Source organism: Saccopteryx leptura, chromosome 6, assembly GCF_036850995.1.
Source record: "Saccopteryx leptura isolate mSacLep1 chromosome 6, mSacLep1_pri_phased_curated, whole genome shotgun sequence".
Classification (NCBI taxonomy): domain Eukaryota; kingdom Metazoa; phylum Chordata; class Mammalia; order Chiroptera; family Emballonuridae; genus Saccopteryx; species Saccopteryx leptura.
This window is the reverse complement of record NC_089508.1, coordinates 37,654,532-37,667,229: the sequence shown is the minus strand read 5'-3', so window position 1 is coordinate 37,667,229 and position 12,698 is coordinate 37,654,532. Positions and strand designations below refer to the sequence as shown.

Here is a 12,698-nt window from a genome sequence, read left to right as displayed (position 1 = left end):
TGTTAAACTTCTCGCTAAAAGCTAGCTTTACAAGCTATTTTAAAGTTACAGATAGAGACCAATAAGCAGTCCCCCCTTTACACAGTTCACATAAGCACAGATTTCAATGATTATGGTGTAGTTACATAACACCAGCTTTCCAACAGCACCACTCAAATTTCATTTACCACAAAGTATTCATTGTGAATAAGTGTATAAAGTTTAAACCTTTGCTGTTAGCTCCTCAGCCTACAAATTGCTAGTACATAACAGATAACAGATCAAGATCCGTGGCCTATCACCCCACTTCTTCAAAGCCTGTCCTGTTGGTCACTTTGCACCCATTACTCAATTCACATACAGTAGCAAAGCATGTAGCTGTGTTGCCTCCTTGTTTCTCAAGGATAAATCTGCATAACATTTTACAAAAATGGAAAATCAAAAGCAAAAATTAGCCATCAAAGATAAAAATCCATCAATAAAATAAAAAAAACATAATGTTGAAAGTGAATTTGATTTGAACATAAATGAGATTAGAGAAGAAATAGATGAATGTGGGAACACTGACATTATTGCCATTGAGAAAGACTCTACATATGCAGCCAGAGGAACTTAGTGAAGGTGAAATTATCAACACAAATCAACAAAGTGATTGAGATAAAAGGATCAAGATTTTCCAGAGAAAGTGATGCAAATTTTAAACAACTTCACATTAAAGGAGCCTTAGGGGACAGTCTTCAATAGTGACCATGGAAGAATAAAAGAGTTAAAGTTCATTCAAACTTTGAAAGGAGTATGACTATTTGCAAAGAGATAGAAAAAATGCTCTCTTTATGTTGTAAAAGTTATATTATAAGAAAGTAAAAAATGTTCTAATGACTCGTGATAGTTTTTTACAAGGAATAAAACACTTTATTTCTCAATGTTTCTAATGCTCTGAATCATGCTATACTAAATATGAGTTTTATAATTACTTTCATCTCCATGTAGTTATAACCAACAGTAAGAGAGGTCTCAATGTTTTGACATTGTTAAAGGTCACAGAACAATATTAATTTTTCTCCATTCAGTATAAGATAGTGTTGGCCAAATAAGTTTGTATATATGATATATAGGTTTGCTCACTTATAGTTTGCATTGGCTGTGGGGGACAGGCTGTAAGCAAGCAGGGTAGTTATACCCTAAGGCTTAGTTTTAACACTAAGCCTTTCCCACCCTAAGTGACTTTGTATCAGAGACTTTCTTGTTTGTATATTGGAGTAAAGGTTTTGATTTCTAAACTATAAAATGGGGCAGATCGAGAGCTTGCTCTCTCTTGGTTCCTGAGATTAGCATTAGAAAGGAGAGCAGAGAAAGGTCATGTGGAGGAAAGGAGAAGCAGCCAAAATGGCAGAGTGCTGAAGGAGAAGCCAGTTTGTGCAGAGAGAAGGAGATGGGGAACAGAGGTGAATAAGGCTGCTGAGGTACAAACCTTTGATCCTAGGAAACTCAAATAAGTCAGTGGCTTTGGGAGCCCTGAATGGAAAGGAGAGTGTTTTCCCACTGCATGTATTTCTTGCCCACCGGGTGCAAGCTAGGATTAAAGCTAATGGCCCGCCGGTTCTTGGCTCCATTGTTTCATTACCGTCTGTCCAAATCAAATACAAACCTACACGGGCCAGGTGGCTCTGATGGTGGCTGTGGCTTCTGGCTTTACAGATAGTATAGTATTACATGGTTTCAACTTGTATGGTCTTTTTTTATACTCCCATATACAATGAAACTTGAAGACTTCATAGTATATACATCATATAATGCATTGACACTTTCATCATTTATAAGAATTTTTTAAGATATATACAAGTATGGCTAATAAAAGAAAAATTGAAATAGACATACACTATTACTATGGCTAAAGGAACATATAAAGTATAAAGAATGAGCTTCTACATCCAACAAAATTTTCCTAATATTTAAAATTACTTATTTTTCTAAGAGAAATTCACCAAATGTCTGATAATCTATAAAACAGAATTCAGTAGACTATATAAGCCTCTAAAACTATTCAAAATGCTTTCACAATCGTCAGTTGTTCATCTGGTTTTGGATACATAGTTCTACTAGCTAGTATACATAGAATTGTCTAGATCATTTCTTTGACCAGAAAGAATCTGTGTCACTACTACCAGATACCTTGAATAAACTTTGAAGACTCAAATATGTCTTTAAAGTTGCTTTTGTTCTGGTTTTCAATGAGTTAACATGTGAGCTAGAGGCAGAGTCAAATGTGGTGGGCCTTACACAACTTTAGGGGCCTACTTTAAGAAAAGAAATACAAAACTATAAATCAAAACTAGGCACAGAGGCTTGAAAGACAGACACCCAAACGAGGGCCCCTGAAAGTTAAGATTCATTATCCTCCTGGAAAAACTGCCCCTCAGCTTATCAATCTAAGAAATTGACAACTTGAAAAACAGTTTGAAAGCAAGATCCATCAAAGACCAGCACAATTCAGTAGCAATGCCGTATTGCTAGAAATTAGAGTAACTCAGGCCAGTCTGACGGGAACACTAACCTAAGCAACTAGAATTCTAGAAACTAAGAGGTGAAAGGAAATAGATGAGGCAGCCCAAAGATTGCTCTAGCAGTCTGCATCCTGCATTTTCAACTACAGTATTTCTATATTTTGTATGAAAAATATTTTAAGTGTTGTTATAATAATAAAATAAATGAGAATCTCAAAACCAAGTAACAGACACTGACTCCTTAATCTTGCAGTTAAACTAAGACATGACATTTCAGTGCCTGCCTGTAAGACAGCATTGAAAAAAATCACTGTTCCGATCAGAAGTCTGGATTGCAGCTCATGTGAGTTTTACTAAAAATCTCTTGAAAGCATTATAATTAAATTAGATTATCTCAATTAAAAAGCACAAAGTCCCACCCACCAAAAATAAAATATGTGTTTAATACTGTTAATAATATTCTTTACAGACAGGTGACATTTTTTGTCAAGCAGCATTTTTAAATGATAATGATAATTCATGGCATTTTAAATCTAAAAACTCTTTAATAAAAAGAAAACATTAAAAACAAAAAATATAAGGGTAATTTAGCTCATTGAGTGTTTGTAGTCTTAGGAAAGAAAAGAAAAACTATTTTACTCCCATTACTAAATATCAGGGTTCTATACAATATTCATAACTGGCCTACCACAACAACAACAAAAATATGCAAAAGAAGTATCTATAATATAGCAAGCAACCAGGGGCCCTGGCTGTTTGGCTCAGTGGTAGAGCATCAGCCTGGCATATGAATGTTCGATTCCTGGTCGGGCACATAGTAGAAGCTCCCATCTGCTTCTCCAACCCTGCTCTTTCTCTCTCTCTCTCTTCCCCTCCTGCAGCCATGGCTCAGTTGGTTCAAGCAAGTTGGCCATGGGTGCTGAGGATGATTCCATGACCTCTGCCTCAGGCATTAAAAAAATGGCTCCAGTGCTGAGCAACAGAGCAACAGTCCCAGATGGGCAGAGCATCGCCTCCTGGTGGGCTTGCCAGGTGGATCACAGTTGGGACACATGCGGGAGTCTGTCTTTCTGCCTCCCCTCCTCTCACTAAAATAAAAATAAATAAAATAAATGCAAATAACAAGCAACTATGATAATAACTGAAAATAAACTTTAATAGAATTGATAATTAAGGTCCAACTTAAAAAAGAGATATTGTTTTGCCCTGGCCGATTGGCTAAATGGTAGAGCATCAGCCTGGCATGCAGGAGTCCTGGGTTCGATTCCTGGCCAGGGCACACAGGAGAGGCGCCCATCTGCTTCTCCACCCCTCCCCCTCTCCTTCCTCTCTGTCTCTCTCTTCCCCTCCTGCAGCCAAGGCTCCATTGGAGCAAAGTTGGCCCCGGGCGCTGAGGATGGCTCCGTGGCCTCTGCCTCAGGCGCTAGAATGGCTCTGGTCGCAACAGAGCCACACCCCAGATGGGCAGAGCATCGCCCCCTGGTGGGCATGCCGAGCGCATGTGGGAGTCTGTCTGACTGCCTCCCTGATTTTCACTTCAGAAAAATACAAAAGAAAAAATAAATAAATAAAAAATGAAAATAAAAAAGATATTTTTTTGAAAATTGATGTAATAATACCATTTAAGAAGACACACAAGTTTGATTTAGCTAAATTTCTAGAGAAGATGAAAACAGTCAATTTTTCAAATAAACAGTGAAAATTCTATATTATTCATTATTTTAGCCCTCCCAATACTAAAATCTTTTATCCTAAGGATATAAAGGCATTTTAAGAAAAAAATCCCACACTATTATAATCTGAAAACTTTTTTTTAAAAATAGTCTTTTATTTCTTACATTGTTTCACTGATAGTATAAATGACCTTCACAACTGCATTGCTTATTTTATTGGAAGGAAAGTTCAAAGCACAGAAGCAATCTATCTTTGCTCTAATACTGGGCAGTCATGATATAACAACCACTGCACTTGGAGGACTACAGTCCACAGGCAAGTGGGATAACTCTCTGACTCGTGGTGTCCTCAGCAGTGAAATGACGATAATGTTAATACTACTCAGCGGGTGAGGATTAAAAGGATAATGCATTAGGAAGTTGCAAATTGAAATGTGTGGTACAATGGTTGTGATAACTAGAAAGCGTATTATGGGCATGGTTTAAAAAAAAAAAAAAAAAAAAGGTCCTTCTAGCCCTGACCCCACTCCTTTGCTTCTCCACAATTCTAGGACAGGGGTCGGGCCACAATTGCTAATGGGCAGGGTCACTGAGTTTAAAAGAGAGATGCACATCATTCTGTGTGTCTTCTTTCTTTGCTAACCCGTGAGGTGGAAGCATAAATGCACCCAGGGCCTGCTTCTGGATTATCTTGCCACTTTTCTTGCCATGCAACTAAGTGCTGGTAGAGTATAAGGGAGAAGTTTTCCTCGGGCCTGACCTAAGCCGTATCCGGCTTGCCTAAGCAGTTGGCATTATTATCTTTTGTGCATATTCTACCCCATGAAACATCTGGGGACAGGCGACTTAGGTTTAGAGCAGGATTTATTACTTATTCTTGGATCCCTTGACTTTTTTATCAAAATCTCACACACAGGCCTCATTATGATATCTCACAGTAAGGATGGCTATAATATCGATAGACTTGGAAGGGACAAAGGAACCTTAGAAAACTAAAAAACATGTATAACTGAATAATGAGTTCTGCTTTCTACCTCAATCTGCTATTGGTCAATTTTCCTGAACTAAAACACTGCATTCTGTCACCACTAGAAAAGAATAATATTATCTTCAGACTATAGTTCACAGACTGGCAAATGCTTCATCACAGAAACCACACAGTTTGACTTTAATGCAGTTAGTCGGTAAATGTGGTTCTCAGGTCATAACCAGCCACAACAGTAAAATCATCATAACGTTAATGGGAGGCTGGGCTGAGCTCTATAGTTCAAGGATCAAAAAGAAGCCTGAGAGGAAGAATGAAAGGAGAATTTGGAAACTAATAAGAACACAGCTTTTAAAATCTGAAAGAGGTAATTTTAGAATAAATCAAAGCATTACTTTATAAAGTAGATTGTAAGCAAAAGGTTTCACAACCCATTAATTTATATTAGCTTAAAAGGATTCAGATAGATTAATAAAGAGTAGACTCATGGCATGTAATTAAGGGAATCCAGAGATAGCCCTGGGCCTCTCTTACCTTCGGAGCATAAACATCACTGAGTCACCTCTGCTCTCTAACACTTTCCCTCAGTCCCACTATGTAAAGCAGAGCCCTCTGCCAAATAGAACCAGACTGACTGACATCCATCATGTGCAATGTGCTCTTGTTGGCTGAGAGAATCCTGTGTTAATAGAACTACTTGTAAAACACATCCAATAAAGTGTCTCTTAATATCTGTTTCATTCTCTAATTATTAGTGGGCCCTTCCAAGAAAAAAAAAAAAAGCTTTTGAAAGCATCTATTCCAATCCTCCCTACTTACATTAAACTCACCTACATGACTGCTCTTCTCAACTCTCTATATGAAAGAAAAAAAAAAGTAGAGTGGGATTTCAAAGTTTCAGGTTAATAACAGGTTTAAATGCCGGTGTGGTTTCTATCTAACCTATGATAGTATGTCTTGAATGTCAAGGTTCCTTAGGAATCATGAGATAAGACCATATGATTTAAATGATATTCTCCCATAACTTATCATCTCCATCACATATACAGTATGTTTTGTGTCCTTCGATAAACAGACAAGCAATTCAAAGGTTTGGAATGAAAATATTAGACAATAAAATGGGCTAGATTTGAAATCCTAGGAATCCTGGAGTGTCATAAGAATATGATTTTTAATTTCAGTTAAAACAAGAATGAGGCAATATATTGAACACATCAGATTTATTAAAATAAAAATTTAGATACTACTATGAAGTACAGGGATATAGAAAAACTGGAACCCTCACTTATGGCTGGAGAGAGTGGAAACAGACAGCAGTTTGAGAGCAGTTAATGGATAAATTCTGTATATATTTTAATCCACAGCAAAGACAGACAACTTCTCACATGAGGCCACAAGAAGATGTATATTAGTATGTTTACATCCAGTTTTTCAAAATAGCAAAATGTCAGAGTTTGGAGCTTATGACTAATAAAATAGATAAATAATAGATTATTGTATAGCGATACAAAATACCTCAAAAACATAATGTTGAGTGAAAAAAGTAAAAAACTGTAAATCCTGCTGCATGTTATGAATTGTGTGGGTCTTTAAAACACAAAGCAACATCATTTAAAATTCACATATTTAATAAACAAATGGAAGATAAAATAGAAAGACATACAATAAACACACTATAATGAATAATATTAAAAGAGGACAGGGGATGTGATGTAGCAAACAAAGAAATAAAATAGAATTTTATTATCTTCCCAGAGAGAGTACAGTGATAATATTGGGACAAACTGAAAAGTATGTTTAATTAGATTTTGTGCTCCTGGTCTAATGGAGAAAGTGTTGGAAAAGACAAGAAAGGAGAAAAAAAAAAAGGGAAAACAAAAGAAATCTTAGCCTCTTGATACAGTAGATTTTTAAATTGCTATTTTTTCATCTTTCCCATAAAACAATTCATATCTGAAAAATTAAAATAGAACATAGTCTCTTCACCCAGTTGCTACTTTAATCCTGTTGACTTTAATCCATTTAATGCAAGTTATATATAAAGGTGATTTTTCAGCATATAGTGTCATATTTTTTCCACGCAAACTGATGCTCACTGATTTGTAGTTTCTGATTCTTATAGCAAGTCTTATTCCAAAACTTGTCATTATTAATAATGATAATCAATAAAATTCTTTGAATTATGTACAAGGCTATCCTCCGTGTCAAAATATTTATCTCTAGATTCACTTGGAATTCAGTGATTCTAAAACTCTGTAATAACTTTTAGCTATTAACACCACATTTCTAAATGTGGATATAATTTTCTTCTTACCTCTTTCTGTTTCTTTCTGCCTCATATTCAAAGGTTTTATAGAAATACACAGAGAATAAAAGCTATATTTAAAGATATAAAAGCTATGATGCAGATAGTATTTATAAACTGGGTTTCTTGTTTGGTTGGTTAGTTGGTTGGTTGGTTGTTTGGCTGGTGTTTTCTTTCTTAATAATATGTTGTTAGCTTCTTCCAGTGTCATTATCCTTACAACATATGATTTAGAATGTTAGGGCTTTGCTATAATATTTTTTAACAAATATACTACTGGATATTTTTATTATGTTTAGATCTTGCTTCTTTAAAAAATGCTGCAGTAAAACCAAAATGGGTATAGTTTAATTTTTAAAAGGGATGAGGAAGTTTAAAATGGCAGTGCAGTAAAACAAACTTTGCCTCTACAAAAACCTGACAGGGCTCAAATATCGTTTCCACATACAGCAGATGCTAGTCTTCATTGCTCTGTGAGGACATTAAACTTACTGCAATTTTTAGATTACCTAAACACACTGGGCGTTTTGTGCAATCAAGTGATAATTGTTTATGAATATTATCATTTTGAAAATAGTCTCTAAAAATAGTGAAGAAGGGTTGGGGTGGAGACATCTTCCCATAGTGAAAAATGAAAAAGCATATCATAATTCAAAGCTCCCTGCTCTGTTGCCCACCTTAAATACCATAAACTTGGAATGAAATATAATAAATAAAAGCATGTTATATGGAGGCATGTGAGATCTAGGTTAGAGTTTATTGTGAAACAAGCCAATCTAAGTTGACAGATGCCGACAGAAAACACTGAGCTGTGTCCTGTAGTGCATGCAAAAGTAAACAGGATGGAATCCTTACTTCCAGTGCATTTATAATCTGGCACTAGTGGTAGTAATTTGAAAAAAGTAACTCTTTTAGGGGACAGAATATACTAGTATAACATGCCAGCATTTTTTTAAATGAACCTTCTGTAGGAAAACTTGCACCTGCCCCCCTCCCGAAAAATAAAACAGGCTGGGAAGGAGAGGGTGCAGATATACGAGAAGCAAGAAAAGATGGCAACAGGACTTCACAATAAATCCAGATATGACCATGAAAGCAATAGCAATTAAAAAAAAAAGGAAAAAAGAAAGCTAGTCAGTTAAAGGCCAGACCATGATGCCAATGATGAACTATTAGGAGTCAAAAGAGGGAAGTCACTTCTCGTTGGGAGAATCTTAAATACCTTCAAATGAAAGATGGCAGGTGAAACAAGCATTGGCGTGATGGCGGAAAGTCCAAAGTCCAAGAGGAGGAAATTAGTATGGGAGCAGCTACATTTCCTAGAACTCTCTATAGAGCCAATTCCACAGGTAAGATCTACCATAAAACTAACCTTTTCCTAATCTGAACCCTCTTGAGACATAAGGGAGTAGAGACACTCAATACAAACCTTAACCTCACATAATTTATAATGCACATCTTAATGACAGCACTAGCCCAAGAGCTAACATCTACCCAACAGATAAAAAGGTATCAAAGTCATCAGTGTTACCAAGGGGAGTTTCTCAGTTATGGGCCATAATAGTTACCATCAATCTGTTCACCAATTTCGGACCTCAGAGTAAAGACACAACCTGAGAATGATTTAGTAGAGGAAAATGAGGATTGCTTGGGAAAGGATAAATAGAAGATGTTTAAACAGGTTATTGCTCAAATATGGCTAAGCATCAGAACCACCTGAGCTGATAGTTAAAAGTATTCATTCCTGCCCCACCCCCAAACCACCTGGGGTGATTCTGGTTCAGTAGGTTTGAGGTAAGGTATGAGATTCAATGCTTTGGGAAAATTCTGTAAGGAATTCCTATGTGTAGTCAGTATAATATGATATTCCTGCCCTTCATAAAGATGCAGAATATACTATATATTTATATATGCATATAATGTTTCTCAGCATAAACAATTAGAAAAAATATAAACATTGTGTTTCCCTGAACAGTCCCTTAATAAAACTCCACCTTAGTTTTCTCCTCTGAAAACAAAATATTTGGTATAGAAAATTATTCCAATCCCTTGTAGTACTAAAATATAGTGACAGAATTTTGGTGCTTAGTTAAGTGGGATTCCCCCCCCCCTTTTTTTTTTTAAGTGAGACAGGCAGGAAGGGAGAGAGGTAAGAAGCATCAACTTGTAGTTGCAGCACTTTAGTTGTTCAATGACTGCTTTCTCATATGTGCCTTGACCAGGGGCTCCAGCTGAGCCAAAGACCTCTTACTCAAGCCAGCAACCTTTGGGCTCAAGCCAGCAACCATAGGGTCATGTCTATGATCTCATACTCAAGCCAGCGACCTTGTGCTTAAGCTGGTGAACCTACACGCAAGCCAGATAAGGCCACGCTCAAGCTGGAGACCCTAGGGTTTTAAACCTGGGTCCTCAGCATCCCAGGTCAATGCTCTATCCACTGCACCACCACCTAGTCAAGCAGTTAAATGAGATCTTTAAAAAAATAGTTTAAGGAAGAAGACATCTCATCTGAACTTAATGAAATTATTATAAAAAGTTTTCAGTTCTATATTGATTTCTTATACTGAATTTTTTCTTTTCCTTTTTATGATCATTTTTCCAATACTTTCTTTAAACTCACAGATATGGCATATTCTTAAAGAATTCTTATGAAAATAAATGCCAAAATCTGTTTTAAATAAGTCAAACAAAACAGTAATGGTACAAAGTGCCAACATTACAAGTATGTATGACTTCTACCAGGTATTAGAACTTTATTTTGATGTTCTTTAAATGTTCATGAACCATGTCCTATGTGGTTGGGCTGTTTCTTCCACTTTGTTCAAGACAGTTTTAGCAGCCATCAGTGCTTCCCTGAGGTAGGATGCTCCTTTGATCAGTCAGCACCTAGGACAGTGCCCAGCTCATAGCAGATTAGCAAAATATGCATTCATAAACTCACCGATATGTAAAAATCCTTCTTTTTCAAAAGTTTTCACCAATGGGTCTTTTTTTAATTTATTTTTTATTTATTTTTTTTACCAATGGCTCTTAAACTGTATATTTCTGCTGACAATTTAGCCTTCCTCAATATTTTAATGTAATTTTTACCTTATAGTTTTTATATGTGAGTAAATAGATTTTGCTACCAATTCTACATGCAGGTTAAGGGTTCAGTCTTAGAAGACCCCTCAACACATACAACCCACACTTCAGATGCCACCAGTCACAAGCCCTGGTTGTTACCTGTACTTCTGAGGACAGGCTATAAATCAGAGGTTCCCACAAACTCTTCCTTGGATTTGTTAGAACAGCAAAAAAAAAAGAGCTCAGAGAAACATTTTACCTATTAGATTACGGGTTTATTTTAAAAAGATATAACTCAGGAATAGGCAGATGGGAGAGATGCAGGGGGCAAGGTATCGGGAAAGGGGGAGAAGCAGAGCACTCTCCTAGCACCTCCACGTATTCACCAACCAGGATCTCTCCTACCTCGTCCTTCTGGGTTTGTATGGAGGCTTCATTACATAGTCTCAACTGATTAAATCATTGGTCTTTCGCATTTGAGTCCATCTGAAGCCCCTCTCTCAGATAATGAAAGTTCCACTCCCTGTAATCATGTGGTTGTTTATCCTAGCACCCAGCTCCCATCCTCAAGTTATCTAGGGCTTTCTTATAGTCACCTCATTAACATAACAAAAGACACCTTTATTTCTCTTCATTCCAACCCTCTTAGGAGCTCTGTGCTAGGATCTAGACTGAAGACCAAATATATATTTATTATATATATATCACTATGTCATTGTGAGTCTAAGTCAGTTTAAGACTTTTAACCGCATTCAGCATTAAACTTCAGAACAAGTTCCTGAGCTGTTCTATTACCTACCTGCAAGTGCTGCTTTTCTGCATGACGTCAGCTCGATGATATCCAGAGAGTTTGCAAAAACCGTCATTACTATAAACCACAGGCCAATCTACAATCTGGGCATTTCCCAGTAAGAAACTCGATTCTGAAGAAGAAAGGAAAAAAAGGAAGGTTTTAAGCTTCATTTAACAGTGTATTTTTTTCAAGTAATCAAAAAAACAATTTCATAAAGATCAACAAATGCAATTATGATTTGCTATGGTTCAAATAATAAAACCTTTACTTAAATTGACATAATGAGTTTAGCATGATATCAAAGAATATCTGCAGTAAGGACAAGATTGGCATACAAACTAAAAATTCTACTGAAGAGAAGCCAATTTATATAATACCAATTTCTGTTCAAGTATACTCTAAGCTATGAAAACAAAGTATGGTTAATATTAAATAGATATTAATGATTAATAATCACCCCTAAAATCAAGTTAATTTATTAAGATTAAGACTATAGTGAGTTCTCCACAAATTGAGAATATTGGAGTTGATAACAAAGGCAAACTTGGATGACCCCTCAAAAAATTTTATTACTATAATTTTGAATATGATGGAACAAATTTATTTGATCTTAAGAAGTCTCATTTAAAATAATATTGGAGTCCCTTTTTTAAAATAAAATTATTTGAAGATATTATTTTTAGTCACATGCTACACAAAATTTGGAAACTACCTTTAGTCTAAATAAAGGACCATCTTTTACATAAAGAAATGGTTTTGCCTTATGTATAAAAATCAATACAAAAACAATATCTTTTGCTATCAACCTTGATTGAATAAGTTTAGCAATATTTAGATAACATGATAAATATGTTAACATTAAAATGAATAATATTAAAATATAGAAATGAAAAATTATTTGTAAATTAAATTTTAATAGAGTACAAATTTTAAAAAGAATACTACACTTCAAAATACTCAAAATCTCCACAAAAAAATAATATTTGAACTCATATTCAGAGTAGTGTAGTAAAAAGATAAATTAACTTAGGAGTAGAAAACTTTAAAGTTTAAATTCTAACTCATATTTGATCTTCATAAAAATCACAATGCAATTCAACATTCACTAAGTAGCTGCTACTGCTACATAAAGGGTTCTACTCTGGGTCAGATGGATAAAAATCAGTAAAACATACCTTTTACTCTCAAAACACCTTACATATAAGAAAAACAATTACATAACAACCAATTATTATTTAGCAGAATAGATGCTAAATCAAAAAGCATAGGACAAAATATGGGGAATAAGCCTGTTTCAAGACACTAAAAACCAAACAAATGTAGGCAGAAACCGAAAAATACAAACCATTGAATAAAAAGAGATACATTTAATGAGATGGTCATTCAACTGTAA

The 12,698-nt window shown here is 35.5% G+C and overlaps 1 protein-coding gene across 1 annotated transcript in view; it reads right to left on the bottom strand.

The window, feature by feature from the left end:
* Positions 1 to 12,698, bottom strand: part of KCNH5 (potassium voltage-gated channel subfamily H member 5) — a 314,219-nt gene that overhangs the window by 278,035 nt on the left and 23,486 nt on the right. The window contains exon 2 of the mRNA XM_066342396.1: positions 11,312 to 11,435. Within this exon, the coding sequence (XP_066198493.1) occupies positions 11,312 to 11,435 (124 nt within the window). The remainder of the gene's footprint in view (positions 1 to 11,311; positions 11,436 to 12,698) is intronic.